At 35.5% G+C, this 26,979-nt stretch overlaps 1 protein-coding gene across 1 annotated transcript in view; it reads right to left on the minus strand.

The window, feature by feature from the left end:
• Positions 1-26,979, minus strand: part of MIPOL1 (mirror-image polydactyly 1) — a 198,703-nt gene that overhangs the window by 118,607 nt on the left and 53,117 nt on the right. Inside the window, exons 6-8 of the mRNA XM_086748888.1 lie at positions 14,813-14,942; positions 9,045-9,078; positions 8,615-8,785 (exon numbers count right to left, since the gene is read on the minus strand). Coding sequence (XP_086605014.1) covers positions 8,615-8,785; positions 9,045-9,078; positions 14,813-14,942 — 335 coding nt within the window. The remainder of the gene's footprint in view (positions 1-8,614; positions 8,786-9,044; positions 9,079-14,812; positions 14,943-26,979) is intronic.

Genomic DNA, 26,979 nt, shown 5'->3' on the forward strand with positions numbered 1-26,979 from the left:
ATACATTTTGAATCAGCAGGACGACTGTGGAGTGTACTGCAATGCTAGAAGATAGGTCAATATTTCACTTAAGGGACTCTGGGTGAAAAAAAGAAAAGCAGTCAACAAAAAGCAGTTCTATTTATTCTTCTTAGCTCCATGTCTCATAATATTCTTAGTCAACCATTGATGTCATGGTAGTGACACTATCAGCAGCATAGTTCAGCTGCTATTTTTTGAATATATCTCCACTGCCCAATTAAATACAAACTTTACGTTCTGTGTGTCATTTTATTTGTGACCTATGCTACTAGTTCAAAATCTATTTCTCTTTGAAGGAACTAAGTGGAGAGGTCCAAAATCTTCACCAGAAAAGTATATGCGTAAAGTAGTCTAAAAATTTTCAAAGTAAAAAGGCTGAATACTTTCTCCAAGTATGTACTGAATACTTTCTCTAAGAATACTGATAGCTTTAACTTCCCCTTAGCTACTTCTTTTATTGTTTTTATAAATCTGATTCTCCTCCTTGAAGTCATCTCATTTTAATCCTTAATTTCACATAACACACCAGCAGAACTTTAATGTAACTAACTTTAAAAATATTTTCTTGGATTAAATGGATTTTTTCAATTTTTATATTCACAAATAACGAAGTTTTGAACTTTTATCTAAAGTTCTCAATGACACTCGGAAATTTTCACTGAAGAAACACAACATGCATGCTACTTTGCAGTGGGGATGCAATTTGTAATTTCTCTCACCTGTCTGTACTTCTTACGCTTTGTATTGCACCACGGAGTGCTATCTGAGAAGATTAACTAGATCTTTTTTTTTTATTAAAGTAAACTCAAAGATGCACTCCAGGAATGCATCTAGCGCATTTCAACACAGATGAGTATTCAGTTCATAGGACTTGACTACAACTAGTCCAAAGTAAGAAATAAACAAAAAACCAAACCAAAACAAAAAAGCAACATCCCCCCCAACATGTTAGTGTGGATGCCAGATGCTGAGAACTATTTCATACTCCAGATCCATTCCTATTTGTTCACACTACTTGCTAACACAGACATAATCAACCACAAAGTTGCAGCTGCGAACATTCAAGTAGTATAAGTGGGTAAAAGCAAGAGCTCAGACATATTAACCTTTTCAGACTACACATTAAATATAAATATGAAAACCAAATATCTTGTTTGTCACCAATCAAAATATTTTTTTTCTGCAAACTCATCTGGGCAGCGAAAATAACAAAGCATTTTTGCAGAAACAATTTTTAGAAAGTTGCCTAAGAAAATCAGCTTTTAATATGAAACAGAGATAGATTTTTTTTTTTAATTTTTAAGAAAATCAGAGGCATTTTATCCAACAGGTAAGCAAACTGAAATCTGATTCAACACTCAGTACCTAACTTAAAACTGTGAAGTGTTAAGTACTGTGCAAAACTTACTTTAGGTACCTCTACAAGATTTCTGGTAGCTGTAGAACTTACTGCATGCACAGTGATTCAGTGTCCTCTTCAGAGGGAATACTATTTGAATTCTGCTTGTATCACATTGGAAATTTCCTCTATGGGTTGCTGCTACTGAAACAGGCGATCAATAAGCATACAAAACATTTTTCCTCTCTTTCATCCTAGGCTTTTGACATTAAATATTTAAATTAATTCCAGAAATTGGTTTGGAAATCTAAGCTGTGTGAACCTAGAGCTTAGCACCCTGATAGATGAGTCAAATAGCAATTAATCAAAGAAGCTTGCATGCAAGTTTACTGTCATTTTCAAAGGAGCGAGGAGTTTCTAGGTACCAAAGAGAAGATGAATGTTCAACTGAAAATTCATTAAAGTTTACACTTAAAGACACAAAGCTTGATCACGCCCTCAAGTACTACGCAGACATGTATTTTCTGAATTCTGCACAACATACTGTTTGCAGAGGAACAACAGGTGATTTAACAATGCAAACAATGGTGCGTCTCAGGGCATCTTTCAGCCAAAACCTTATGGCAGTAAAAAAAAGAACTGTAGTATCAATTAAAAATTTGCTTCAGAAGTTCAAAAAGACAAACCATAATCCCTCTCTTCAAGGAAACATTGTGTTAACATTTACATATTTACTGATACTTAGCATTCACAGACTAAATACAAAAGAGCTCCTTAGGGTAATTTCCTTTGGATCCTCCTTTCCCTCCCACTAATGACCTACCTGCACTCCCAGCTGTGAGAAGCATTAACTCAAAAACTACAAGACTTCATGCAACCAAAGCCTCACTAAAGTCAAACTAAGGAATAAGCTGCAAAATACTCACTTTCACTAGTGAAATTCTGACTCCAGTGAAATCAAAGAGTGTTTCATGTCCATCTAACAGATGCCTGCCTACAGAGAAATCATAACCTCTGCTACATCAACGGAGGAGACCAACTGATATTACAGACATAGATGTGTTATGTCCCCATATTTTCTCCTCTCAACCTGTCTGAACATCTCGCCTCTCCCCAGCTTTCTTAATGCCTTGAGAACTGAGAGTTACATACAGTGATCAAAGAAAACAGTGCACCATGATGAAAGATTAAACAAGTGTTATTATTTTTGGGGAACATTCTACACAAATCAGAAAACTCAATGTAAGCCAGCAAGTGGTTTCTGTTTGGCCAGTTTCTTCTCTATTTTAGTCTCTAGTGGACTAAAATTCTTACTTCAGAAGAAAAAAATACATCACACATCTTCTGAACATAGCCAAATATTTAACTGAGTATTCCCCTGGAAAATATTCATGCTCCAGCTAGCACACATATATCTGAGGTAGAGAGTCAGAGCATAGCTAATCGTCTCAAGAAGTAAAAAATTATTATGATTTTTCAAGCTGGGTTTGTTTTTTGAAGTAAGCAGCCAAGCAGGGAAGAACCTGCCCTTTTGTGAGATACAAAAGATTCCTGATGCTCTTCAGCATCATTTCCAACAGTTTTACTCCATGCCTCCCTCCCAACTACAGCAGTCACTGGCTCTGTCTGGCGCTTTGAAAATTCTGTAACTGGTAAGATTTACTCCGATTATTCTGACAAGCAGTGAAGAAAACACGGATTTAACCATGTTCAGTATAGCATCAGCTTCCTAAAACATGGATTTAGTAAAACTTTCAAAGGGTTATCTTTATTTAGGTATACAGAAAATGAAATGTAACAGTATAAAGCACTGTTCCAGTGCAACACAATCAAATGTAAAAATAATATTGCTAATGACAACAATTGCTTGTATGACTTGGTGTTTTGTGATCTTTCTTCAGGATCCCTTTTACTCAGCATTACCTCCAAAGAAGAGATGCCTGTGAGGTTTACTTGAGGCCGCTGACATGAATACCAGTAAAGCTGACAACCATTTCTTCAGCTCCTGTTTCTTTTCTCGCTGCAGTTACAGTGCAACTTCTAATGTTAAACTTCAAATTATTTTTAAAATTTATTCTGTATGTTATTCCATATCACCTTCTCTCAGGACTTTTTACAGGGCAAAAGGGGCATCTTGCAGACAGCTCATCTCTCTGCGTTTAACCAGCCTGCTGGCAAGTAATTTTCTCATGCCCATGCATCTGCTACCTCTCAGAGAAAAGCACTGCAAACAAGGACAACAGGAACTTGCTGTTGCTTGCCCAAAGAAAACCAGCCATAGAGTGAACGAGCATGGTCCTTGGATCCTCAAATTACAATAAACATCCCCTTTACCTTCACTTCCCTCGTCAAACAAGCCTCCGACCAAAATCATCAGTACCCCACAGCAGCTGCCTGGTTCACAAACAACTGTGAATAGTGTCCTACCTCTTATTTTCCTGTTCCCAAGTATCAGTGGCAAAAGGTAGTGGGGGAAGCATGCTGGCAGAGCAGCAAGGAGGACACTGTCAAATGTGCTCCTGCCAACCAAGAACTTGATTAGTACCCTTAACCAGAAAGTGTCAAAGGGTACCAAAATAAAGAATTTAAAACTGAATTGCTAATTCAAATTATTAAAAATAACATCCCAAAATATGGTTTGGCTTGCAAAAGGATCACCCCTATCCTAAGATAAGAGAGTCATGAGGCATTGTCTGAGTCACCTGAGTATTCCCCAATTAAGGGCCCAAGATCTGTAAGTAATTTTTTTTCCATTTACATATGCTTTTGTTGTTTTTATACTTCATACAGCTCTTGAGTTTATTACTTCTATAAGACCTGTTCACTCATGTGTGCTGACAATGCATTCATGCTCTGTGAATCACAGATAACACAGAGCTCTACACCTAATTTGGTGTAAAAGAAGGGAAATTGTCTAAGTAGAATGTAAAAAAAAAGTTATCAAGAAGCTGGCTTGTTGGAAGTACAGACATTTATCAGTTATTAGTCATTAGTCGAAACTAATAATGATGGGCAGTCAAGCATAGTGCTTCTCATCTTTGTTTTCAATGATGATAAACTGCTCCCTGCTGCCAAACAGTGCCTCAAAATGGAGAAAGGTACTTAAACTTGCTTCAGATGAGCAACTGGGTGCATGCCAATTTTTTTACATGAACAGTCATAAGCATGTTCCTGCACAGCAGGATGTGATCAAACTATTCAAAGCTGCAAAACCAGGTTTGCTTGCCAGTTATGTTATTGCTTCAAGATCAGTGTATTAGAGACGATAGTTTGCCAGCCATGAAACCACTGTTTTTCCTTAACAATAAATTCTAAGTCTTTAATATTTAACACTCTGTATAGAACTGACTGTTCCCAATTAAAAAAAAAATATTTACAGAATGAAAGTTAGGACTGAAAACATATCAAACACACAATTCCCTGAATTATAAGTCATCTCTTATTTAGCTTTAAAAAAATCACTTCATTCAAGCTGTACCAATGAAAAGGTCCCCTTTCTTCTCTAAACCAGAAGAAAAGTAATTGTAAAGACTTACTTAAGTCCTCAGCTTCGGCTGTCAACTCTGTAATCATATTAACATTCCTGCTCATAAGGTGTGATGTGGTTAATAGATGGTTGCTAGTTTGAGACACTGCACTGTATTGCCTCCTGCTGGAAATAACTTCTTTAAAATATTTCATGAAGATCACACAATGTGATTATGCCATATGTAATCTTCATTAAATGTCTGTCACTAATGTGATTACTCAACCAAGAAAGACTTTTGAAGAAAGGCAGAACTGCAGTACAACCAACTGGACAAATAAGTTTTTTCCTTGAATGGGTTAAGATAAAACTGAACATTACAGACAAGAAACTGATGTTTTATTTCTCATGACAGTCAGCATCTTTCTCCATTTTCCTTTCAGAGGATCAGTCATAAAACAGACTCAAGCTCCCCACTATGATACAATATCTGTTCACTAACAAACATAACTTAGCAAATACAACCAAACAGTCGAGTTTGTTTTTTTAACGGGGTTGGTACAGGAGAAGATGGATGTCAATGTTTAGCCACGCTTTAGTTGTTTGTTTTTTATTCACTTGAAAATACATACTAAAAGTAGTATCAAATATTTGAGTTTATACCATTTTATTTGTTTTCACACATACAAAAAGTAGTTTGCATATTTGCTCAGCAATCTAGTGAATGATCTAAGATTACATACACATGCACAGCTCAGTACAGCGATAGAAGTGCCTCTATCTGCTTCCTAGTAAGAAGTAAAGTTTCATGTTTGAAATCTCAGAAAAATATGCAGCTGTTCTTGGGTGTTACGGCTCAAAAAACCATTCTCATGACCTTTCCAAGACATGGACAGTGCTCTTCATTTTTTGAAGAATAAAAAAATTATTCAAGTAAAATTCAAATTGAAGAGTCACAACTAGCTAACCACTGGCAAGTATGCTGCAATAGCAGTCCAGTTAAATGCCACTTAATAGTATAACTACCAGAAAAAGTATTGCAAAACTGCATTTCAAAGACTAGTTGAAAGTGATCTGTATTTACTTAGTCATAGGAAATGCACAGTTTATAGACTGTCCATTTGCTAGGAATGTAACCTATTCCTTACTTGAAATCAAAGTAATGTGTTCTAGCTGTGAAAGCTTTTGTGTTATTGTTTCTTACTGAAAAAAATCAGAAATCCTACAAGTAAAACCCAAAAAGCTAGACACTACTTATATTCACTGTGCTCAATTGTCAAACGCCAGGCTATTGTGAAAAAAATCATAAAGAAGGGTAACAGATGCAGCTTCATTGAACAGAGTCAGTCCAAATCCTTACTATCATATACACAGTTCTCTGTCATATGAAACTGGTTATGGTGGTCACTCAAATGACATTGTTGTCTCTAGCACTATACAACAGCAAGCAGGAAAGGAGCAACATGGTGTTCACACAATGTGCCATGAAGCATTTAGCTTCCATTGCCCAATGACCTCTGAGCTTTAAAAATGCCTTTTCTAGAGGATAGCCACAACACGCTAACAGTTTACTCCATTTCTGCTTTGCCTCTGCCTGTTTTCGTCAATCCTCCCCTCATATTTGATGTCACCTCCACCAAAAAGTAAAAGATTTTAACTTGCAGATGTTACAAATGCCTGAGGCGACCTCAGATCTAACTTCCAATAATTTGCATTTGTTATGCTAAGCATATACATCCCCTGAATTATATCTAGTCCCTTTGTGGTCTAATGTAGGAATCCCTCTCCTATTGTTCTTGCTGTTAGTACTGTAATAACTACTGCTATTGCAATGTTAACAAAAGACTACTAATAATTCAAGTACGGTAGGAATTCCCAAGGAATTATCAAGTGAGAAATGCAGGTTGAAATAGTGCTTCAGTTCCAAGAACCTATTTTCTAGATGCAAGACTTACAGATGTAAAAGCATCACACATGCAAAAACAAAACACATGATCAACAGAGTTCTATTAATAGTAAGTAATTTAAAACAATGGTATTATAAATTGCAAATGGTGTCACAGTAGTACAGCTTAATACCAAATATTTAGACTTTCATTTGGCAGGGATTTATTATTTTATTCCTTTATTTTTGCAGATGCACTATCTACTTAACATTATCTGCGCTTTTTGATGACAGGCCTGAAGATGGCTTTGCCAGTTGTGGCATTTAAGCCTTTACTACATAAAATAATTATCATTATTAATTTCCAAGCTGATTACTTGGAAAAGATTACTTCTTAAACAGGCAGTTTAAAAATCAATTCAATTAAAATGTATATTAAAATGCCCTACAATTACATTCTTCTGACATTCATAAAAGTATTATGGTCCAAGTACGCCTGAAAGTCCTTCAGCAAAGAAGCAAAAACTAACAAAACCAAAATGAAAATATCAAAAGATCCTTCTCTTTTGCTGAAAGCTTTTCTCTTATAAGCTGCTCACTTTTCTAATGCCCTGTGCAAAGAAGAAAGGACATAAACTTTTGGCAAGACTGGTGGATGTTTCCTGGTAGCTATGCTGCTCATCATTATTATAAAAGCAAAAGAAAGTAGACTGAAAAAGTAAAGTTCCAACATTAGCATCCTTTGCTGTGCATACTGAATAGACACATAAAATATTTTGCGCACCAGGTAGATGAGGCTTTCAAGGTTACAGTAGGAGAGAATGCAAATCAGCAATTGCAAAAAAGTGAAAATTACAGGGTGTGTAGAAGGGACTCTTCTACCAGGACACTTCTCAATACAACATAAATTCAATCAATATTATCAATATGACTCCAGATCGAAAACCTGACTTTAAATCTAATAAAAATTGGTTAGATGTGGGCTTACTTTGGTAACTCACTTTTAAAATCTAAATTTTCAGTATTGGAAGAGGCAGATGAAATTTCTTGCCTGTGATGAATATATAAGAGTTTCATCCTGTCTAAAATCATGTGTCTTCCCAGGAGACATATGCCCTACTTGGACTGCTTCTTCCTACAGCCTGTTCCAATTGAGCTAAATTTAGGTTAAAATCCAGGAAAGAACACTGTGGGGAAAACCAAAACAACAGAAAAACTCTTCCACAAGATGGGAAAAGCAAGGAGACTCTTCATGGTGGAGAGAATGAAGACAATAATGTTCTGTGAAAATAGGAAATTGCAGGGAATGAGTATGTAAGTAGAAAAAGGACCTCAGATTATTTCAAGTCACGTATCAGAAGCTTAAGATTTTGAGAGTCAAGGACCACATGCTGATTTTTATCTCCTGAATGTAAAGCAACAAAGAGAGGAATTGCTCACATTGTTGCATGTGGTACCATTATCTTCCTGTAATATATATTTCTGATACTTACAACCCTTTACAAATCCTTAAGTTCCAGTTAACTGTTGTCCAATGCATTATTCCAATACAGCATACTGCAAAACTAAGCCCTTAATAGCTTTTTAGGTTGGTCAATACACTGCAAACTGTTGTTTTTTTTTTTTAAAAAAAGGAGACAGCTAGTGATCAGGTGCAAAAGATACAAAAATAACTCTTTTCATGAAACGCATGATGCCATTGATGCCATTTCAATGGGTGCTACTACCATGAAGAAACAGTTGATCATTAATCAGCCATTTACTACAAGGGCTCTCTTTGAGATTTTTCAACAGAGAAAAGTAAACAAAATAATTTTCTTACCCAAAAGTAAAGGAAAAAAAAAAGAAAAAAAAAAGAAAAAAAAAATTGGTATTGCGTGATTATATAATTGTAGAGACTTACTTGAGACAAAGCAGCATCCCGTTGTTCTATTACTGCATTCATTTCCTCAGCTATTATTTTCTTTTTACGTTCTTTGGTCCTGTGTATTCGATTCAGAATTATAGCTCCATTCTTCAGTATATCTATCCCTGTGTCTGCGTTGTTTATTCTGTTCAGTAATTCCTGTAATGTCTACCAACAGCATTATATGTTAGTCAGACATGAAGTTTTAATATATTTTATTTAATATAGGGTTTTAATTAATAGGCACATGTGAATTGTAAATTGACTGAGTGAAGTTATTGAATTTTCATATTGCAGCAAAGATGTACATTATTAGTGTGTCAATTCTTCTTTTTCCCACATCTTAGTTCTTGAAACCCACTCAATTGAACTTAAGCCTCTAAGATATAAGACTGACATCAAGAAATCTCCTCAGAGAATGGCTTACCATGTCATTTTCTTCAGGGTTAATATTTTCTAGCCTAGAAAAAAGGGACACAGAAAGCCTGATCAGTAGCATTTCCTTAGTGCAGCAAAATGAGTTCGCTTTTTAAATCTTTAGAACCTCAAGTAATTTCATTCTACTAGTCTTTAGAGTCAACCATGACACTGAACATATTAAAGTGCCACCTGCTCGACTCCATCTTTCAATAATGCTCCATATCTTCAGCACTGACTTCAGACTGTTAAGTTATTAATGTTTACTGCTATATATGACTACAAGGATCAATTGTTCATATGTGCTTAGATGAAGAAAGTTCCCTAGCGATAGAAATGACTGATGCTCTTATTTTATTTATTTCTGGGCTTACAACTTTTACTTGAGGTGGTATTTTTGTTGTTTTTACTGCATCCCAAATGAATCAGGACAGGATCTTTATGAAGATTTTTTTTTCCATTTTAAAGTAATTCTTTTTCCACCTCTCACTTCCAAAATGAGGAAAAAAAAAACTAGTTGAAGTTTCTGTAAAAATAGTTTGATTTTATAACTTGCATAAAATAGAAAGCTAATTCAATTATATGCAAGGCCCTTATTTAATTCTGGAACAACCCCCCATGCACTTCCCCCCCTTTTTATTTCAACAGAATGTATACTGATCTATCAAATATAAAGATGATGCAAGGAATTTAGTCATACAGCATTGAGCACTGGCTGTGCAAAAGCAGAGTGAGAGCACAAAAAAATCTAATAAATGGGATAGTATGCATTTTATTTTACATAAGGTTATTTATATGGACTGCATATTATTTAAAACATCTATATATATTTTTAAATGGAAGAGACGTCTCTTCCGGAAAGATGAGCATATTAAAGTTACCACTCCATTGCTCCTCACCTGATGGTGACTTCTAGTAAAAGTAAGTCTGTCACTACCACATGACATTTTAAAAGACAGATATAGTACCATTAAACATCTACTAAACAGCAACACACTTTTTTCAACAGAGGTGTGACAACTGCTGCTCTGAAGCCAAGATTTTAGCTAGCAAACATCCTAGAGCACTTGACAGCACACTAGCACTTTTCACGTTAAAGCATTAGTTTTACCGGATAACAGTACATAAGGCACAGTAAATCAACCAGTACAGAAATTAATTCTTTAAATAAAAAATAAGAAATTCAGAGTGTACTAGCAGTGCACAACAGCTAATATATATATACCAAATCCACAAGAAGTAACTACTCCAACATATACAGTCAGCATCGCAACTAAACAAAATAAAGTAAAAGCTAACCTTTGCTGGGTTTGACTTACTTATATTCACAAAGTAACACAAATCATAAAATAACACACACATTATAAGTCCAAATTCTCAGAACTGGCTCCTTGACTTGGCTCCTTGTTCCTGCTTCAGGTTTTTACATTGCTCTAAGTGCCACTTCATGTGGGACTTAAAAACGGATCTCCGGCTAGTTTGTATTCACAATGAAAGGAACGGTATTTGTCAAAGTAGATTGGCAGGACTGACCCGGCTTCTCCAGAGGACTTCTACCCTGCTAAAAGTGTGGGTCAACAAAATCACCCAGCCAACCAACAGGCTGGGTAAGCAAAGACACCTTAGGGAGACATGGGGAGTGGGAAAAAGAACAGAAACTTTTACTACAAGTGTAGCCCTTCAGCATGCTATCACCACAAGGGATCTGTCTGTAGGTCATCACCTTAGGTGACAGTATTTTTTAAAAAGCAGCATCCAGAGCTGTGTATTTGCCCTGCTGCCTCTCCCTGTGCTGTGCACAGGCAATAAGTGACCCTCAGATCTCTCATGACTTTGAACAGCAGTAACCAACGATTCCTCTTCCCTCCAGTTCTACACACATTCTGCTAATGTAACCCCTACGACCAACAGGACTGAAATAATTTTGGTAGCTACAGTTAAGTAATGACAACAGAATTGCTCCAGCTGATAATTTAAAGAAAGCATTAAAGTGTTTGATAAAGGTTGGCAAGCTGTTCAATATTGCCCTCTTGTAAAGATCTCTTATTGGAATAAGTCCAAAGCAGATGGAAGGAGTGACCTGTGCTCTAAAACTTGATGAGTGCGGCACAGTAGCCAATGTTCTTAAAAAAAACCCCAAACATCTATGTGCTCCATGTCTGAGACAAAACTTGACCTTTGGAACAATCAGCATCAGGAAGAAAATATTAAGGGTGGTAGTTGGAAAAGTTCCAAGATTCCAGAAGAAAGTCCAAAATTAAATAAAATAAACCGAGTCCCTCACGGCTCAAACCATCATCTCTGCTCCTTCCAAAGGATCAGTGGAGTGGTGAGGTGAACTCCAAAAAAGTTTTCATTGAGTCACAGTAATAAATTACTTAGAATAAAGAAACTGAGAAAAATAATCTCCTTATAGGGCTGACTCTGCTTCTGAGAATGTAGCACCTTAATTTGCCTCTTCTCAGTTACAGTCCTGGCTTGCTCCTCTCATTGCAAAATGACAGACATCCGGGAAGATATAGAAATGCATGTCTTGTTAACTCAGCTGAGAGGTTACCACATTCAGATGTTCTGAAAAGTTTGAGTGCTGGAGCCAGGCTGGTGTTCCAGCAGGAATCTTGGCTCCACTCAACCATTCCTTGTTTGCAAGGTGTACGGCTGCATGAATAAACATCCTGTAGGCTTAGAATAAGTGGAAGAAAGCAAGCAGCTGAGCCTGATGGAGGCAATCCTGCCATCTTGGTTCTGTAACACCCAAAGATTTCAAAAACAACAAAGATATATATATATATTTTTTTAAAGAACATAAAACCCCCCAAACCAATAATGACAACAGGAAATATTTCCCTGTACCACACTATCACTCTTTTTGGAAGAAATATCACATGATCGAGAAGGTGTTGTCACACAGAGAACTGATATGGGTCAGGGAAGAGCTGTCATCAGCTTGACCTTGGTCAGGCTGTGCAAATGGATGCAGTCACTGTGGGCTCAGGCAATACTGAGTATAAATTGGTGCAACAGAGTGAGACATCTTTGACGTTTCTTACACTGTTTGATACGGCTTAAGACATTCCTATCTAACATGTAGTTTGGCTGAATGGAGTAGGCAAGGCAAGGAAAGAGGCAGGTATTAATACATCTGATGCAGCGAACATGATGATTACGTGAACATAAATAAAGTTTTTCTCCCTTTCAGGGGATTATATATGGCAATTAATGGTAATGAGTTACTGGGCATTAAGTATTTGCTGCATGGATGATTAACAAACTTTAACAAACTTTACAGTGGGAACAAAATGCAGCTTTTGCGATCCCTGCCTTTGTGGCTTTTGTCAATTTGGATTTTTCTTTTACTGCTCTGATGACTGACACTAAAACTATAAATGAAAACATTTTTCAGAACCCTTCAGCAACATCTTTGTGCCCTATGAGAGACAGAAGCCTGCTTGGCATCTGCCTAAGGATTTTGTTCATGTCCAGGCTGCCCTCAGTGACAGGTCACACAGGACCCTCAACATGAAATACTTGAGTATGACTCTTCCCAGTGAGCTGCCATTGCCACAGTCAGTCTCTGTAATGCAGAACGGGAGATCCTGGAAAACACTGGAACACATGCATCTTACAGTACACACGCAGCCTGGCAAAGATAATTCTTTTGAATTAAATTGATTTTGTCCCATTCTCATGTCCTGGTGTTGGCTGTCATGACAGCAAATATCACACAGAAGCCTGACCTGCACCCTTGCAGAATATGCAAGAAAAGATACTAGCTACAGACAATGGCTCACTGGTTCAGGCAAAGAGGAATGTGTATCAGGTTTTGAACCAATAGTAACTGGTTAGCGCATTGCAATTTTTACCCGTGTTGTGTTGGTGTTCTCCACAGGGAAATCTATGCCAGTTCTGGGACTCTCTCTATAAAGCACCAGAAAGAGCACCCAAGCAGATGATAGCAACAACAATTGCTATTCTATAAGTGACAGCAATAAAGTATAATAGCTTGTCTCCACGCTATGAGCCAAGGGAATTACTGACCCTCTCCTTGGAGTAAGTACCTTTTTTTGTCATTACCAGTGTATCCAGTGCCTTCTGCAATGACATTCTTTTGGGGAAGGTAATAAGCATGTTCTCCAAGAAACGGAGTTTCTTCTCTTTTCTCATCCCTCTGCTTAGAACTGAGTTGATCTTCCAGTACGTGAGTGAAGCAGATAGAAGGGGTTGAAGGGAAAGCAGGTGATGGTGTTCTGAGGGATTCATGTTTGTCAAGACCTGTCACATGTGTCTATGGATTACACTGCAGAAAAAGCAGCAATATGCCTCTCACACATTTAATAACCTGTGATTTCTTCCAGAAACTCAGAAGTCATTGACTAGGTGTGTCGACCAGAATAATTAATTTGCTGCAGGACTTGAGCACTTTAACTCCAAAGATCTTGAGTGTAAGCTAACAGTTTATACATAGTTTCACTTGATTTTTGGGACCATACAAAACTTCCTTGCTTTCTTTATTCTTTGAACATACAAAATTAGAAGAGTGACAGAAGTAATTGCAAAGACTGGAGTAAGGCTCACAGTTATGATGCCTCTTACGGGAACGTAAGCACACTTGTAACTTCCTCAGAGACTGCTGTTCAAAGCAAGATTTCAGATGCACATACACCTATAATGGGCTCTGTAGAGACATTTACTCTAACAAATTGTGCACTAATTCTTGTGGGAATGGAATCTCCTAATCTTGCTGTTGGGTCATATTTACAGGCTGTGACAAACCCTAACAACTTGTAAATTCTACAGAGTAATGGTACACAAACTACGTGCAGATTATTAAAATTTATTTAGATAACATTCTCTGACCTTACCTACAAAAATACTCAAAAAAGACAACTAGTTTTCTGCCATAAAGAGGAAAGTGTTCTTACTAGAATCAATTATTTAAAACATAATTGCCTGCCATTTAGTTAGCTAACAACTGTACCTGTTCAGTCTCTTACAATGAAAAACTTGTTTGCTTTGCCTTTCTCTCGGCAGAAAAATAGAAGTTTCTCAGTCACTCTAGACTTTGGGGTACTACCTTTTGGGGGACTACCATAGATGGGAACCAAGATGATCACAACTCAGATGGAGAAGGATTACATGGAGAGGCAAATTGTAGCTTCAAAGCTACCTATATCTTGATGTGAGAAAATAAACTGTTCTTGATAATCTGAATCCTTTCCTGACTTAACAGTTTTGTTTAACATGAAATTGCCTATTTCTGTTTTGTTAACATGGCATACGCAAAACTCTGTGAAGTATTACTTATACCCTTATTGCCTTACAGACTGCTCATACACTAAAGATAAGAAAAAACCCATATATTTTTACTACATCACCCACATCATTAGTAGAAATTTTGCTGCAGAAAATGTCTAGTGGGCTTAAAGGCTTGATTGATTTTCTATACATTACAACTTCTGACTGACATTCTGGTACTCCATGTCAAAAGATCCCTAGAAAATGTCACATTTATCTTATTTATCTCTGAATAAATCAATACCAAATCTTTTGATTACATTTTTAATTTTTGTGATCATACTTATTCATCTTGCTCTCACTCTCCAGAAAAAAACCATTGTTTTATAGGATGGCTAACAAATTAACCAACAGACAGTAAGACTGAAAGACATTTCATCATAGAGACATTTGTGCTTTCCTACATAACCACGTAGAGCAGTTTATGACAGTCACAGACTGACACAACAATCTTTCTGCACAGGGCAGGAAATGTATACTTACTCTTTGAGAGACTCTTCTAAACGCTGGACTCGTAGAAATGCTTCATTTCTCTCTTCATTGGCTAACCTAAGCCTTGCCATGACAGCCTCATCACGTTCCCGTTGAGCAGAATAAACTTCTTCCACCAGAGCTGTAAAAGTAAGCAGTGTGTTTAACAAACAAGTTTGACATGGAAAGACACTCTTAGATGCACTTACATGGGTCTTTGCCAGCATCTTCTAAAATCAACATTTCTCCACTGACCTCATATTACTCTGGATAAGGTCTATGTTACTCTTCAGACACAACACTAAATTGCTGTTGATTGCTAAAATGAATACTTCAAGGAATGAAATAAAGCTATGTGTTTTCAAATTCACCTCTGTATAATTAAACAGGGCAAGGAAGTGATTTGCTTTGCATTCTGAATACTTGCTTAATGGAAAAGTAATTCTTAAAGCTCAGAATTATATGAGACACTAGAAGGTTTCTCCTAGGACATAGAGTTAAAAGTAATGATCTATTAAAACTACTTCTACTATCACACTCCTTCCTATCAGGGTGGCACATTGACATTAAATATTAAAAATTCTAATATTTTCATAGTCTGTCTGTAGTATTACAAGAGTGGTACAGCTGGCATCTCTCCTTCTCTGCCAAGCCTTTACTTTATTGTCTAATATAGTGTTATATTATCTGTTACAGCATACATGGACCTTGGAGCATTAGGTGCCAATAAACTAAGATTTACTGTCTATCCTTGGGAGCAAACTAACACCTTCAAGTCATTCCTTATCCTGAGCTTACATTTTCTTCCTGCCTCTCCCCTGTCAATATGTCTAACACCATCTCTGGCACACCGCCAGAATGCTTACCTCGACCCTGCCTCCACTAAAATCTTTATTCATACTTTCATCATTTCTCTCTGCAATACTGCAAATCTCTCCTCACAGTCATCTTAAAACCCTGCAGTTGAAATGTTTAGGGACTTTCAGGATGCCATAGTAAGACAGCTGTCACTCTAAGACAGAGGACTATATCCTCTCTGATTGTCACAGGCACCTCCAAAAAACTCAACTGAGGTCTGTGGGTTCCAGAATTCTCTATGGTCCCCTTCTGGTCTGCCAAGCTGGTGTTTAGCCAGAGTCTCCTAATGCCATACTACAGTCTCTTTCAAATTTTGGCAGCTTTTTTTCTAAAGAACCTTCTGTATTAAGCTACTGCTGCTGGGCTTCCTTGCTGCCTTCAGATCTCAGCTCCTCACTGAACCACTGCTCAAGTTATTAAGATCTCAAAGAAAGGCTTCCTCTTCACTTTAAGCTAGAGCTTTTATCCCTTCCTTCTTTCCTCAATTGACATAAACTTTGTTGCCTTTATAGGTTAGTTTACTCTAACTTCACCTTTGTACATTATTGAAAAAAAACTTCACAGTGCAATATAACATAGAACACTTTATGGTTCTTCACAGAATGGAACAATAGGAACATAGTAGTACATTTTGGTAGCAGCTATATTGCTGGCACAAAAAAAAAATGCATTATCAGTACCAAAAAAAAATCCCAAAACACCCAACCAACTGAAATACAAAAAGTTGTAAGTTTCAGTACACAAGCAGCTCAGATAATCAGGGATGTAAGATGAGTGAGAAGATGAACAGAAAAAGAATGCAGAGAGACGAATTAGGAAGATGTTCAAGGCAGGAAAGCAATTTTCTTGTCTTCAGCCTGGGGAGAAGATTGTTACTGAGGAGCAAGGAAGCATTTTTTGCAAGTCTAGCAGAAGGTTGCATGATAACAGCAGACTGGACAGAAGACAGAAAGTCTAAATGTCACTTCTGGGAGTGCAGTCCCTCCTCTCTCAAATATCTGCAGAGGAGTTGCAAGCCTAGTCATCAGGCTAGAGATGTAACAAGTTGTGTCTCAACAAAAAAAAAAAAAAAAAAAGGAAAAGAAATTAGCATCAGAAGCATAGATCTTGAAGTGTACAGAAAATTTAACAAACACTGATTTAATTATCTTCTATCTGAGTATTTACTTGTTCCATAAGAACAGTGTCTTTTTTTCTTGAAGATCTATTTACCCTGTTTGCAACATGAAAGCTTTGTTTGATGTGAAATGGAAAAACTAGGGCATGAGTAAAGCAGTTGCAAAACTGCATGCACACGGATTGGTAGTCAGGAATAAGTTTGCTGCACTTTCAGAGGATGAGTCTGACATCTGCAAAAGGTAGGTGGCTCAGCAAGAACAAGAATAAATTGTATGAGGTGAGCTATGCATTTCAGCTCACCACACTTCCACTTAGGTTGCTGAGATCTGTGACAGCAGGGAGACTAGTGCACCATTGACTGTCTGAGTAAACTACAATACAACTTCTATGTCCTGGTCGGATCTGGAATACACAAGCAGTTTAATAAAGTATAGTAATTATTAGCTATCTATACCTTAATATTTTTTTTACTACAGTTTTTCCAGTAAATTATGTCAGTTTACCTAGCATCATGTCAGAGGCACTGCACAGAGAACCCCTTCCATAAAGATGCAAGTGGAAACATTATGCAATTTTCTTAATGAAAACAATTGCTAGGATGAACAGAAAGCTGTCTAAAATAACTGAAGATTTGTCACTCATTACTGTTCTGGGGTTATTGAGTTTCCAGATTAGTTAGCTTCTTTGAGTGCATCCCTTTTTCTGTCAGATCCTACAACATCCTTACCTCAGCATGGAAAACCACAATTTGCTGACTGCTACAATGGATCTTGAGCGTACAACTACTCTAATAGTGGCTGTGTTTTGGTATACCTAATTGCATCTCTGAGGAACTATAACCTCTAAAGGCTTTTAAACACCAGATTATTGCTTATTTGTCCTTAAACCAAAGTAATGTACATATAACAGTAAGAAAACATTCAGAAAAAAAAGAGATTTTTTTTACAGCTACTCAAACATCCTGCTTATCTCAAATCTTACCATAGTGATAGCAGCCCAGAGGCTAATTGCCTTGAATGGTGAACCCTTCCCTCACTCAAAGGTCTGTTACAAGATACTGTCTTTTAACTATTGGCTATGGAAAAGTGACTTAAATAGTGCAACTCTTTTTTTTTGTTACTTTCTTATCTTTCCACTAAACTACAGCATTGGGGTAAATATCCCAACGACCAGATCTACCAACTACATTAAAAGAAAATTATAGCAGTTCCATAGCAATTACAAGTATTTGGCTTTTGCTTCTATTTCTTAAAAGCAATATTGCAAGTTAACTTTTCTACATTAAAACAGGTTAGAGAGAGTGCAGAAAATCATGAAAGATGCCTACATGGTAACCTAAGTTTAAAAAAAAAAAAAAGGAAAAAAAAGATCCTTAGCTTCATGGCATTTCAATACCATGTGGCAATACTGACACTGACCACAAGAAATTACTAATTTAAAAGATACTTTAAGTCTTAACCTAACTAATTTTAATGGTCTACAGAAAGCTAACTCACCTGATTCTTTTACCAGCCAAAGCTTCTGCTAAATTTAGGTTAGAAATTTCTGTTATTCAATGCCTATATATTTCAGACTTTTAATATTTTACAAATTCCTTTTTTTTTTTTAAATACTATATGGAATACTATAACAGTTACACAACTGTAGGTAGTCTGAAGTATGATGTTGTTTACAATAACATTCACCACTCACATTGAGATATGGATAAGTCACAAGTAAAAGTTCAGGACCCTAAGGATCACAAGATTCTTCAAATAAGCCACTGAAATACATATATCTTTGGGTTGCATTGCAGCAGCAAATCAAAACATTTTGTAACATATTTAGGAAAGTATGTGAAGTATAAGCTGTTCAATGAAAAGTCTATGAGAGTGAGATAAAAATCCTTCATATTAAGAAGAGTAAAGAATATCCAGATTATCATCCCTATGCTTCTTTAAAATGCCAAGCGAAAATTTATTCAGAGTAACAAGTCAGGCTCCTGAGTCCCATTCAAGAGATGGCACATACAGCAAAATACTAGCCCCATACTGGCACACTGCCTTGATGCCTGATCCAATGAAAAAAGTGATCCAGCTACTTAGTCACCAACTGCTCTGGTCGACACCACAAAGTTTTTCTTGGAGACCTTCCAATGGCACACCAACCAATCCTATACTGTTTATCTTGAGACCTGACCAACAAGAAACACAAATTCTTATAGAACTCATGTTTTAAGTAAGAAAATGACACACAAAAATGAAGTATGAATAGTTAAGTATTAAGCTAAAATGAATTGTGTCATTTACTAATTCATATACACATAATGACATTTAAGACTTAAAATATTTGAATCCATAGTGCTAAATTAAGAAAAAAAGGATTATTTTCCCATGCTTGCAAACATTGTAATATATACAAATAACACTACTATTTAGTTGCAAAAACTTTATTTGCTTTGGAATAATTTAATAACATCTTTCTCCTTGTAACTAAAATCTCTGCATATTCTAAAAGAGCTCTTTATTTTAAAAGAATCGTTATGCTAAACTCATCAATTCTAAAACATTTCTAGTTTTTAGTAAAGAAAACAATTGTAAACAGAGAGCTTTTGTAAGGTAGATAGCTATTACAAAGTTCACTTAGAAAATCAATATAGCATTTTAGCTGGAATTTGCTCATTAAACACCCACAGCTCTAATGCAAATTATGATGGAATGAATAAAGCAAATACATATGCTTCTTTCTTTTTATTAAATGTAAAATCTACTGTTAATTGCATCTGGTATGTCATATAAACTTTTCTCCTTAACTATTAAATGGAAGCTTTTACAAAAGTCATTAGAGATTCTCCTTCTTTGACTTGTATAAATTTCAATATTTGTTCAGTAAAGGTTCACAGCAGTTAAATTACATTAACAAATATTATTAGCTACTATGTAAGCCAACTAAGTAAAATACTTATATTGCAGGTAAAACAAATCAATGGGTGTTTACAATAATATTTGGATATGTCCATTTTTAAACAAGCTTATCAAATATCATGTAATTCTTAGTCAAATGAGAGAGACTCAAAGTAGATTTTTTCTTCTCAAATACTCAAATTTGTTTAGTAAGCTAATTGTTTTCTAATATGGGCAAAAGTAAATATGAAGAAGATGAACCATACCGAGTATGAGTTTACTGAGTCAAACCAATGTACATATTTTCTTAGTTGAACCTGATTCTTTTGGCAAATCTATCTTCTACACTTTTCAAACTATCTTTAAAATACAGCAGTATTGAGAAGGTGTGTTGGAAATCATTCTAGTTTAAACAGTGATTCATGATTTTCCAAACAACAGAATTTTGGAGGAAGGGAGGGAAGCACGTTTCCCAGGGAAAAAAGTCTGTTTGCTGATTTCCTAGAGGTCATCTGTGTCAATAAAAAAAAAATGAATAGGAGAGGCAAGAAAGAAGAAATTGTCAGGACTTAAAACATCTATGGCAGCAGAAATCACTTCATGTTACTCATTAAAAATGTAAAATCCAGAGTACAGGCCAGACCTTATAAGAAAAAAGATGAGATCACTACCCACACTGCTATCTCAGAAGATACAGTAAACATTGTAACACTATAACAATTGGCTTTCAAGATAAGTCAGTTTTACAGAAATAATAACAATATTTTGGACTTTGCAAGTTGTTTGATATTAACACATGTGATGAAATACTGCTTTTGGCTTTGGACTATGTGAAAAAAAAAAAAGTGATCCAAGAAATAGTACAATTAAAATTTTGCTAATTGTTTTTATAACAAGCACTAATTATGGTGATCAGCTACTTCAAGTAAAAGACATAGTGAGAAAATTTTTCTGTTAACAACAATGTATTGTTGCAGAAGCTGGGAGTTTTGCAGTTTAAGGTTTAATATTCAAGACCAGTGGTTGCTGAATAATAAGTGGATTGGGATTTTCTTTGGAATTGATTATGGTACATTCAAAGTAATTTTACTAGTTACTCGTACCATAATCGTAACAAGAAATACAAATGAGATTACATGTTTTTACAAAAAAGGCTCTGACCATCTTAGATATTCAAGAATTGGCTGAAATAATAATAATTAATGGCTCAGTTTTTGATGCATGACTCGACTTCTCTTTCATACAAGTATACAGCTCCATACAGGAGTGAATGTCAAACTCATGAGAAAAATGAAGCAAAGAATATTTTCTGTTTTCTGCCTTTTGGAGATATATATTATTCTGAAGGAAAAGTAGAAACATGAAAGAACTTATTTGGCCAGGTCACACTTAGAATTCAAGATTCCTGTAATGAGCTTCTTGTTTATCGTGCTCAGTTGCTTCCATGAAAAAAATGTCAGCTGAAATTTATTCTACAGAGACGTTTAACCAAAGCTTTTTAAGGATTTTTGTTGCATTTTCACTTTGGATTTCTGAGTAGCTGCTACATTAATGTGAGGAATTAGGGAAGCATACTGGGAAAAGAGGTGCGATGACTACTGCCTTTTTATTTTCATCAGTCCTCCCATTCCTGTGCACCATTGCTAGGTCTCTGTCTGTCTCATCACAGGAGGACTTGGAAACTATCCTTGCTATTTCCAGATGGACCACTATTATTAAATTTTATTTAACCATATGCCTGTTCTCCTTACAGAAATACAAATATGTATTTGTTATCCAGTCATTTTAGAAGTTAAAATCCTCTGAGACTTCTTTCTACTAGATTTAATGACTGTGCTCACAATTTTTAAACAAGAAGTCAATCTTATCATAGTCAAACAAACAAAAAACAGTTTTACTGCACTGCTATGAAAACCTTTAAAATGTTTCATTAATTGGTCTCTGCGCATACATGTTACAAAATGCAGATAATCCCTAGAAACGTTCAAAGCCTAAGGCCCTTACACAGTTCTCATTCAAGTTAATGGCAAACTACCATGAGTTCCAGGGCTGACTGTCGACTTAAAAATAGCGTTGAAATGTTCTATTACAATATAGACAACTTAAGTTCCTAGCTATTTTTTTGAAAGCTACCATTCATTTACTTTCAATTATGTCCTATAACTAAAAAATAAAAGCAAAATAGTGATAAGAAGATCATAGGAAAACTACATCAGAGTTTTCACTGGCCTACACCAGGAATTATAGACTACAAGTCATTTACACCTAAATGTGACTTTACAGATAAAGCAATCTGAACAAACAAAGATAGAACACAGTGACTTCTTTATTGCTTTGTGTTTGTTGTATGTATTTAGTGCATAGCATTCATCTGCTCCTACATTTCCAATACTATAAACAGAGAGTTCTTAATAAAAGGCTAAAGTTTCTTAGTGGCAGCTCTGCATAGTGTTTCTTTGTGTACTCAGATCCCAATTCAATTTAAAAAAAAAAATAAAGTGGGAAAGAATAGAAGAGACTATTATACACAGACCCCAAGGCAGTTCTTGTGAAAGCCAATCCCTGTACAATACTTAAGCCTCTGCTTCTAATACACTGAACACAGCTGACTTCAAAATTCAAACCAAAATGCTGTTAAACTTTTTTTCAGTGAATAATTACTGATGCCTGAATATTTACTTTAGGGGGAAAAATATAAATGTTGCATTAACATTTTCAAGTTATAATTTGACAAGAAAAGTTTCTGCAATACCCCAAGAAGTACATTATTTGTAGACCTTTTTATTCCTCAACAAAACCCAATTCTTGCTGTTTGTCTAGCACTGTAGTGGGGAAGAGAGAAGGGCCAGACTAATCACAAAAATATGCAGAAGATACTGGTCTGCTTTTTACATAAAAGCTCCACCCATAAATAGGTCAGTAATTTACATTTTAACCTATGCCACCTCATTGTATATTGCACTTCAAAGAGCTTCACACAACTTTTTGACAATCAACAATTCGAGCAATCTGGAGGTAAAATTACATTGTTTCAAATTAAGCTGTTAAAAACTAAGCCAAGATCCTGTGAGTCACAACACCCTACCTTGGGGTTTTTTTTTTCCGTCCTTTAGATGGATTGTCTACCTTCCCATAGAGAGGATTCAAATCCTACAGCTATTTTCACAATTCTGTTATTTACCAGGAGATATTTTGAAAAAATATTCAGGAAATAGTTTTGCATAATGAAGCATTAATAGGAAAAAAAACCCTAAGAACAATATAGACTATATATACAAATGAATTATGCACAGAAAACTGAGTTAGGGAAGTATATGCATTATCTACTTAAACTGTAAAATATCATTCATATTTAGGTTCATAAACACAAGGGTTGGGAACTATTGAGTTCTTTTGGCTAAAGTCCAATATTGGCCTTATTTCAGTTTAATTGGAAGAGGATCTTGAATTCATCTTCTCCATGAGATATCAGGAACCTGGATTTCTGTTTGTACCAAAGGTTAATAAGAAATGTGTCTGCAAAAGTCAAACAGCATTAAATACCAAAAACTGATTATTATTCTGCAGGAGTTGTTCTGTCATTCATAATCTCTCCATGCTCCAACCTTCCACAGCTAATCTTTAATGGATGACATGCAAGAAAGAAAAATAACATCTAAAAAGGGACTCTGAAGTGAGCTTTGAAGAAATGGAAAATACTTTTCTTCTGTGCTGGAAGTTAGTGCCACCCAAAGTTTATTACTTGGGCAAGAATACTTATTTTCTCATACTTTACAGGATATTAAATAAAACTAACCTAAGCTAACGGTCATTTGGATACTTGTTTTCACTTTTGCTATTAAAACTATTGCATATGCATTCAGTAATTATTTTTCAAGTTAGATTAAGGAAACTTCAAATGATGTTCATGAACATTTCCATACCATACTCAAGAATTCCAAAATACCACAAATGTTCATTCTCAACATTTTTGTAAAAAACAGACCTGAAAAAAGAAGGGACTTTATTGTAGGTATATTGCCGTAGTTTCCACAAGACTGAAAGCTGTATAACATATAGAACAGTATTAGAAGTACTGCTTTCCCCCTTTCCACACTATATTTCCTATCTTTACTCTAGTCTTTCAAAGAGCACTTACAGAATGCCAATGCAGTTTTCAGGCATTAAAGGTGGTGTGCAACACCTAACAGACCTAACAGGGCTGGACTCAATCAGTTGACTCTGATTTAAAAAGGTATTAAATTTTGGTAGTATTATTACTAGATATTGGAAAAAAAAAACCCCACAGAATAGCCTTTGCTACAGAAAGATTTAAAAAGAATTTTTTTAAATTATATTTTCCTTCAGAATTATTCTTAGTTCCAATATATAGCTCTGTGACAGCAACAAAAATATTCTAAGAGCTGAGGCTCTGATGCCAACTATCTTGTTGCAGCAATAGTGGGAGTTACTGTGAGAAGACGAGGGCTTTGATATTTTTTCCATTTTAAAGAGGCTACCACTATGCTCTACAATTCTCACTTACACTCTACCAGCTCTTTCCTCTAAAAGTTCCTATATACACCCTGTATAATTCTTCTGTTAGGCAAAAATGAAGTCACTTATTATGTCCTCTAAAGTGAGATCTGCTCTCTCTGCTAGTTCTTTTGAAGACTTACTCCTTTGCGACACCTTCATTCTTATCTTCCAGTCTGTCCTCAGAATATGTGTGCTCCTTCTCCCTTTCCCCTTCCACAGAATGGGCCCTTTCCTTTTTCTGTTCAACATATGAAAACTCCGCAATCCCACATTTCAAGATTTGTCTGTTCTTCATGCCCAGTTCACATGTGGTGTTCCCCTTTTTCCTTACATTATCCTAGTCTCAACTCTTTTATGATATGTTCGTCCCTTGATTTTCCCTATCTTGCCTCCACCTCCGTTCCCTTCACGATGCGGAGTGAAACTAATGGTACCTTCTGACATTGGCTTATAATGAGAGGAAATCCAAGAGAAGAATAATGAAGAAACAGCAGGAACCTATGGCAACTATAACCACCAGAAACAATAGGCTCTAGTGCTTAAAATTCTGCAACCAAAACAGCAAATTTCCTAATTTTCCTCAGCCATAGCTACACAACACAGGGATAGGGACCCAAGTAAGTTCTAAAATCTGTTTTCCAGGCTAGTAAAATTTAAAAATAAACTTATTATGAAAATTAAGTTATTTACTGCACACTATATTAAACATTCTCCTCCATCATGTATATCTTCTGCTGTAACTCTGTTCTTATTCTCTCATGAAGCATTTAATAAATTTACACTTTTCTTCACTTCTTCCCCTGAATAAATTAAAAATTCTAAAGCTACAAGCTTTGGATTATTTGTTTATGAAGACTGGTTTAGCTTCATTTTAAAATAACCTTCATCTTCAGCTTTTCTGTTATTTCCATGGAACTTGTTTAGGTAAAACTCATCAATTAGAAGTTTACAATTTAAAGCAGAATTGTAATATTCCTCAAAGTAGATAACATTTTTATGGTGTACCTTTCTGATGTTTTTTTTACAACATAATTTTGTGGAGTCATTTTCTTATCATAAAGTCAGGACTAAGTAATAATAAAAATGCAAACACCCATATTTACCAGCTTCATTCTACCATGTGGTATACACTGCAGTAATTAAACATTAACTAGCAACACGAATTCACAGCAGCATGTCTTCTCCTTTCCTCAAAGGACTTAACACAAGGGGAAAAAGGTTTTCCTTAAATACACTGAGTCTTCTTTACTAGGTTCTACTCGCCCATTAGAACTCTCCTCAAGGCTTTTATGAGAGATACACACACAGACCTCCACAAATTGAGTTTGGTTCACGTAATTCCAGATTTCAAAACATTTATCCAAACTTGGTAACATTCTTAGCACTGTAAGACAGGAAGCAAAAAAATAATGAAATATTAATGATGCTTCCTTCTTGCAAACAACTTAAGTAGCAAGGAGCCTCTTGCCCGCCCTCTCGGCACTTAATGGTTTTTTTTTTTATACTTCCTGAACTCGTAAAAGGAAAAAAAAAGGTATTTTTTTAAAGGTCATCCATATTGTAGCTCTCATTAAAATTTGGCTTATTCTTCCTTTTAAAATGGAATAACTATGTTAATTATTATATCCATATTAATGCCATATTGTTTTGAAGATAATATTATGCTTAGGACATAATTCAAAATTTTAAACAGAAATGTAGGAAAAGCCAATTTACTAACAAATATTTCAACTGTATCCATAAAAATGAAACTAAACATGTTTTTGACAAACCTTTTAAGAGACACAGGTTTTAATGAGCAATGAACACCTATATCAAAGAGAATATTTCTGTATTATAGGTACTGAGGTAAAACACTGTGCAAATAGCCAGGAGCAAACATAAAACTGGGATTCAACCCAAACAATTTGCATTAGCTTTCAGCTGTTGGATATAACTATGATATGTAGTATGAATTTTTTTTTCTTCTGAAAACAAAGTAAGAAGTATATGCAAAATGAAATAAGAATAAAATTATGCCTGTATTTCAATTTGTTTCCTAATACGTAGATTAGATATGCCTTTCCCTTCCTCCACCACAGAGAATTTAGGAACTCTCTCTTCCACATACAATATACACAAAACACTATATTCTCAGGAGTTTGACATTAAATGGATAGTTAGCCATCTGTTTTTTTCAGCTGGAGAGTTTACTTTCTCCTCCATTTTCTGGAAGACAGTTACTCCTCCCTTCAGTACCAATATTTTGGGGACAGGTATTAATATTATTAATACTATATGAAATATATATGGTCTATAAGGACACCATTTTACCTAGCTTACACTTTATTTATGAATAAATGATACAAAAAAAATCTATAAAAGCACTCCCACTAATTTATTTGAAACACTTGGAGAAAAACCTCAGAGTAGTTTTCATCTACTGGGTACACTGTACACACAGTCACTTTTCAATAATAAAAATACTCATTACTTTAGAGATTTTTAAAACCACAGAATACAAACTGTCTCCATTCTTGTATGTCTACCCAAAAAACAATTAACAACAAATATAATCATGCATTCACTTTCAACTATACACTTAAACCGCTTTCATTTTGGGAATTTTATATAAACGTCATTCACTGGAGATATACCATCATCAGACAAAAATTCATTAACAACCAAAAGAACAGATTTTTCAAGAAAAGTGCAGGTCTCTAGTTGAGGTGAATGCATGACTATCTCCATATACGGGGAGGGGGTAGTATTGCTCTGAACAAGCTAAAACAATAAGTGGTATTTGAACTGCTGGTTGAAAGG

Source organism: Chlamydotis macqueenii, chromosome 5, assembly GCF_036417535.1.
Source record: "Chlamydotis macqueenii isolate bChlMac1 chromosome 5, bChlMac1.mat, whole genome shotgun sequence".
NCBI lineage: Eukaryota > Metazoa > Chordata > Aves > Otidiformes > Otididae > Chlamydotis > Chlamydotis macqueenii.